The sequence below is a fragment of the Lolium rigidum genome, chromosome 7, assembly GCF_022539505.1.
Source record: "Lolium rigidum isolate FL_2022 chromosome 7, APGP_CSIRO_Lrig_0.1, whole genome shotgun sequence".
Lineage (NCBI taxonomy): Eukaryota > Viridiplantae > Streptophyta > Magnoliopsida > Poales > Poaceae > Lolium > Lolium rigidum.
Window position 1 is genome coordinate 206,283,533 of NC_061514.1, and position 6,319 is coordinate 206,289,851.

General features: G+C 46.5%; 1 protein-coding gene across 1 annotated transcript; it reads left to right on the top strand.

Moving 5' to 3' along the window:
• Window positions 1-251: 251 nt before the first annotated feature.
• Window positions 252-3,057, top strand: LOC124674614 (phosphoacetylglucosamine mutase-like). Its single transcript, XM_047210656.1, has 8 exons — window positions 252-712; window positions 1,027-1,146; window positions 1,237-1,379; window positions 1,464-1,715; window positions 1,805-2,220; window positions 2,328-2,503; window positions 2,594-2,690; window positions 2,787-3,057. The coding sequence occupies exons 1-8, from the start codon at window positions 377-379 to the stop codon at window positions 2,927-2,929; spliced, it is 1,683 nt and encodes a 560-aa protein (XP_047066612.1). The 5' UTR covers window positions 252-376; the 3' UTR covers window positions 2,930-3,057.
• The last annotated feature ends 3,262 nt before the right edge of the window (window positions 3,058-6,319 follow it).

The following is a 6,319-nucleotide window of genomic DNA, read 5'->3' on the forward strand; positions in this document are numbered from 1 at the left end:
GAGATCCCACGCAATTTCAAGATCAAATCCGCCGACTCAATCTTTCAGAGGTGTTTATAGAGATAGGGTGTGCGTGTATGCGTTCGTGAGGTTGAGTGTATGTGCATTTATAGGTGAGCGCAGGTTTGGGATGTGTTTCTTAAAAAAGAGACAGAGATCCACGCACTTCTCCCGCTCCGAGTCAACTCTGACCTCCTCGTCGCCCCGAGCTCCAGTCCCACCCAAGGCGACTCTAAACTTTTTTTCGTGATCTATCCACCGCCGTGCCCAAGCGCTGCCGTCTCACGGCGTCGCCACCGTCGCCGTCGCCTCGCCGTTCCTGTTCTACCCATCGCTTCCCTGCCGCGGCACACCATCTAGATCCGCCCTTGCTGGCATGGCCGACCCGGGAGGCGAGCAGCGCGCCGCCCTGCTTGCCGCGGCGTCCCTCTTCCCTGTCCCCGATGGCGCCAAGTTTTCCTACGGGACGGCGGGGTTCCGCGCCGAGGGGAGCACCATGGCCCCCGCGGTGTGCCGGGCCGGGATCGTGGCGGCCCTGCGCTCGGTGAAGCTGGGCGGCGCTGCCGTCGGGCTCGTCATTACGGCGTCGCACAACCCCGTCGGCGATAACGGCGTCAAGATTGTGGACGCCGACGGCGGCATGATGTCGCAGGCCTGGGAGCCCTTCTCAGACGCCCTCGCCAATGCCCCCACCCCGGAAGCCCTCCTGCAGGTAGGCGTGCCACATCCCTGCAACGAGATCAATTAAGCTAAATTGTGTACTGTACTTCTTCCTACTCAAAGATGTTTCCCTTTCTCTTAGGTTGATTTGATGATGCTTCAGTTTGTTGGATATTAACAAGTATAGTGATGCTCTGCACTGATAATGCTCGAATTCCAAACCAGGACACCTAAGTTTTATTACTATCATTGAATTGGACTAGTAGGGCGGTTTATCTCCTGCCTAAGATTTCCACTTCGTCCAGATATCTTATATACTATCTACCTTCTCGCCCTCAGTTTGCCCTGGTCTTTGTTCACATGCAGCTGGTGCTTCAGTTTGCGAAGGATGAAGGGATTGCACTTGGGGAACGTCACTCAGCACAAGTGCTGCTGGCAAGAGACACGAGGCCTACTGGAGAGTACCTACTTGATGTTGCAACCAAAGTATGGTAGTATTAACATCCTCTGTTCTAGCACCTGAGATATCTATTGGCACAGCCAATCTAATTACTTATCTGAAACATTGTTATGAAGGGGATAAATGCAATAGTAGGTTCAGTTGCACTTGACATGGGGATCCTAACAACTCCGCAGCTGCACTGGATGGTTCGGAATAAGAACAGGGGCCTGACATCCTCTGAAGAAGATTATTTTACACAAATTACTGAGTCATTCAGGTTATTTTCAAGCCATTCCAATATTTACAGTAAGCTATAGAGATATTGATTTGTTTGCTGAACAGTTTTATTGAATTGCCACAGACATTTGTTGGAATTAACTCCTGATGATAAAGGTAGTGGTAAGCTGATGGAGAAACTAATTGTGGATGGGGCAAATGGTATTGGTGGGTTGAAGCTTGAAGAAATAAAGCCAAAACTGGCCAGATTAGACATTGTTGTGAGGAATTCAGGTAAAAAAGGAGAAGGAATACTAAATGAGAGGTGTGGTGCTGACTTTGTTCAAAAGGAGAAGGTACATCCTCTTGGATTCACTCCTAACGATGTTGGTGTCAGGTGAGAGTGTTGGTTACAATTTAACTCTGCCATACGTTCACATCTTTTATTGGCAGATGCTTATGTGGACATTCTGATATATCATTCAGGTGTGCAAGTTTTGATGGTGATGCAGATAGGCTTGTTTATTTTCGCATTACATCACCTAGCAGCACTGTGATTGATCTTGTTGATGGTGACAAGATACTATCACTATTTGTCCTCTTTATTAGAGAACAGTTAGATATTGTGAATGGAAAAGACCATCAAGACAACCAAGCATTGCCTACGAGGTTTGGTGTAGTTCAAACTGCTTATGCAAATGGAGCATCAACAGAGTTTCTCAAAAATCTTGGTCTTGAAGTTGCCTTCACTTCAACAGGAGTTAAATATCTCCATAAGAAAGCTCTAGAATATGATATTGGTATCTATTTTGAAGCCAATGGACATGGGACAGTGTTATTCGCTGATGAGTTTGTCTCACGGTTGGAGTCTTTGGCCAGCGAACTTTCTTCCAAAGCTGCAGGTAAGCTGTTCACGGCTTGTGCAATGTTCTTTTTTCATCAATTTTAGCTCGTGGTGTTGTTTTTACCGTGTTGATCTTATATGCCCTCTCAATAACCTTTCCCTTAGGTTCTCCACAGCACCATGCTGCCTTGAGATTGTTGGCAACAACTCAGTTGATTAATCAAGCAGTCGGTGATGCTCTAAGTGGAATGCTTCTAGTGGAGGCTGTTTTACAACATAAGAGATGGTCATTACAGAACTGGTGTGACATATATACTGATCTGCCGAGTAAACAACTTAAGGCAAGTTGTTGCTTCTGTAATCAGTGCAGTATAGTATTCATCTACTTTCTAGGACAAGTTTCTCATGACTATTTTGATTATGCAATGTAGGTTAAAGTTAAAGATCGTGCTTCGATTGTTACAACTGATGCAGAACGAAAAGTTTGCCAACCATCTGGCTTGCAAGAATTGATAGATAAGGAAGTTGGTGAGTGATGTCTTACTCGATTACATGATATATTTCCGTTGGATTTAGTACCTAAACATTGGTGAAAGTGCACTAAATTACGAGTTTTCGTTGCAGCTAATTACTCTCAAGGGCGATGCTTTGTACGGCCATCGGGAACTGAGGATGTGGTAAGAGTTTACGCAGAGGCGTCTACGGTGGAAGCAGCTGATAGCCTTGCAAAATCTGTGGCACAGCTTGTTGAACGCACTCTTGGGTAGTGTTGCATTTTTTCCTTGGTTTGCTTCTTCTTTTCTGAAAGGCGTAATGTTCTGCTCATTGCGGTAACGTTTTGAAGAATCTGGACATCATTTTGTGCATGTGCAACTGTTTATTCATTTTTATCGTACGACTATATGTAGAGACTTCACTTAGTTTAGGGACGAGGATTTGGTGCTCGCAGAAACCGGCGTCCCTGTTTCTAAGAACACATAATACACAGAACTCCCTCTGTCTCAAAATAACTTCCTTAACTTTATCTAGATACATAAGTATATAGACACATTTTAGTTATGATTACATCAGTATCTTAAAAATATTGAGCAAGTTATTTTAGGACTGAGGGAGTACTTTTATTTATTGTGTTTTCCAAAACCAGACATGATTTATTTTCCAAGTTTACATGCTTTCATAACTTTGGTACAATGATCAGCCCGATGTAACCGGTATATTCTCAACCTCCTGTGTGCGCGCGCCCAGCGATCGACTGCAGTACTGCACATGCAATAGGGTGATGTTGCCCCGGTTTGCAACTACTCCGTACATGGTCAATGGACATGCCTACATAACGAGTTACTATGGTACCTACAACATCTATACTCCATGGTTAATATTTGTGAGGACCATCCCAAATCCAACAACAATAAAGTTAGCTGAATTTGGCAAGACTTAAGAGACATGCCGGAAGGATATCGAGAGAACTTTAGGTGTTTTGCAAGCTCAATTTACTATTGTTTGAGGTCGTGCTGGTTTCTGGGATAAGGGCATCTCCAGCGGGCCGACGCATATTTATGTCCGTTTGCGTCGGGCACGGATACAAAAAACGTCGCATGTCCGATGCGTCTGCCCCTTTTCCAGCGGCAGGGACGCATTTATTTGACCGCATGCGTGATTAGAGAGGAGAGAGAGGGAAAGATTCTATTTGTGTGGCTAGGAATAACCGCATGCGTGATTAAGGGCATGTACAGTGGTGATGACTCAGCTGTCTGTAAGGGGTAGTTATAGGTGATTTTGGTGATGGAGGAAAGAGAATGATGAGAGAGAGGGAGGCTGTCTGTCTGTAAAGTTACAGACAGTCTGTAGGTTTCTTACAGATGCCTTACAGACAGCATTTTTGTTATTGTATGAAGGGTGTCTATAGATTATACTCACATATGGTTATGGCTAAAAATAGATAGCTTACAGACAGATCATTGTAAACGCTGTCTATACTATTGTCTATATATGACATGGAGTGATATTACAGACACCACCTATCTAAACCATTGTACATGCCCTAAAGGAGGAGAGAGATGGCTGCATGCAGACCAAACAGACGCAAACGGACGCGCGGACGCGTCCGCACAGACGCATTCCTGGCGCATATTTGATCCAAGTTTGCGTCAGAACAGACACTGCGGACGTTTTGCGTCTAGCCGCTGGAGCGCGTTTTTTATCCGCGCAGACGCAAACGGACGAAAAACATCTGTTTGCGTCGCCCCGTTGGAGATGCCCTAAGAAAAACCCTCAACAAGATCACTGCGCCATGTATGACTCTCCACAACATGATCTAAATAAGAGAAATTTAACTTCCAGTTCTTGTAAGGTAATGCCAGTAGTCGTGTTAAGCCAACAATAAAATTCGATCGTATCCAAGAATTTTTTAGAACCACCAGATTGAAGACTCAGTTGCATGGACAATAGTCTTCCAGTTCTATTCGTTTAATTTAATAAGTTCACTTGTGATTTAAACTATTATTTATATGTCGAACCATTCATTATTTGTTTAATTATATGGACTTTGTCAATCTAGGACCTGTTTGGTTACTCACATGGGGTTTTTTCCCTTTTTGTGATTTGGCTCGCCAGCTGCTGCGTGAGTGAAAATTGACTTAGAGCCTGTTTGTGCACTTAGTTTGGTTCTCAACATTGTTTTTTGGTGCACTTTTGGTTCAGTGTTTGATAGCCCGCAGTGGACAAGAATGCCGTAGCTAGAGGGAAAAAGGCGTTTGGTTAGGTGTAAAAACTAGCTTACGGAGATTAGTAAGCAAGTTTCATGTACATCCCTGATCAAAAGTTTCCACATGCTTCCAAAGCTTCTGGCGTTTAACCCCAGATTAAAAGCCACGACATAAGTAGTTAGGCGTGTCCATCACTGTCTCATGCAAACTAAGACAACATACTTACATGATAGGCATACATATTAACACTAGCAGATGGCGACTAGTGGTGGTGGTCAGGGCAGACATAGGTCTTGTAGCTAGAGTTGTTGTGCTTGTAGATGTTCGCCGTGATCTAAGTCGTAGTTGTAGACGACCGCCGGTTAGTTCCTCCTCAGCACCACCTGCCTGTCGTGATACTAGACCTGCACCGACTCATCGCACCAACGAAGATGGCCACCTTGTGCGACAGACGTATTTTGAGCCACTCCCTCAAGTCGTCCTGGAATGCTAGTGGAACGACAAGCATGTGCAAGTCGTTCACGTCCAGTTCGACGTAGAAACGGCGGGGGCGAGGGGCATGGGCAGGTGGCCGAGCTTGGGCCTTTTCCCCACCGCTGGAGGTCGCCGCGAAGCAGCCTCGATCCTCCTAGGCACCACCAGCTTTAGCGCCTTAGTCCACCGATTGAGCACCAACTTATCCTGGTACCCAGGTGGATGATGTCATGATAAGGACATCCCTACCTCACTACTACCTCCGTCATTACAAGTTGAAGATGATCCTGCTGTGAAGCTCAAGTCCAATGAAGTTAGGATTGGACCAATGACACGAGCCCGTGCAAAACTACTTAAACAACATGTGAACTTGTTCCTAAGTGATACTTTGATCGATGAGAGCTTTATACTGCCTAAGTCGTATTACTTGTGTATGATCAGGTATGAAGAAGGAGCAAGCATCGCACGAGGAGGAGAAGAGCAGCTGGACAAGAAGCTTGACGTGAAGTTGGACATGGAGCTGGACATGAAGACATCCCATGGACGCGCGAGGGAGGAGCGGGAGGCATGCACGAGAGGAGGAGATGTTCAGGCCGGCGCCCAGCCCGGTCAACCGTCCGTGACGCCGGACCACCCGGTCACTGGCCCGGTCCGACCGGCTCCCACGCCGGACCAGCCCGGTCCAAACCGGGCTCCACGCCTGTGCCAGCCGGGGCATTTACAGTAAACCTGGACGCCCGCCCGGTCGCCATCCGGTCTCTGGCCCGGTCCAGACCGGACCGGCCGGTCCCAGGCCCGGTCGAACGGCCCCCAGGCCGGCCGAGTCTGAGTCTGTCTCGACCAGATTTATTCTGGGTCGGTTATTTTCATAATTTTTCGACCTGAGGTCGTCCTGAACTCCTATATAAGTGCCCAGGACGCCCCCAAAGTAGCTTTAGACCACGTTTAAGATAAATCCTAGTTCTTAGTTGTTTGCTA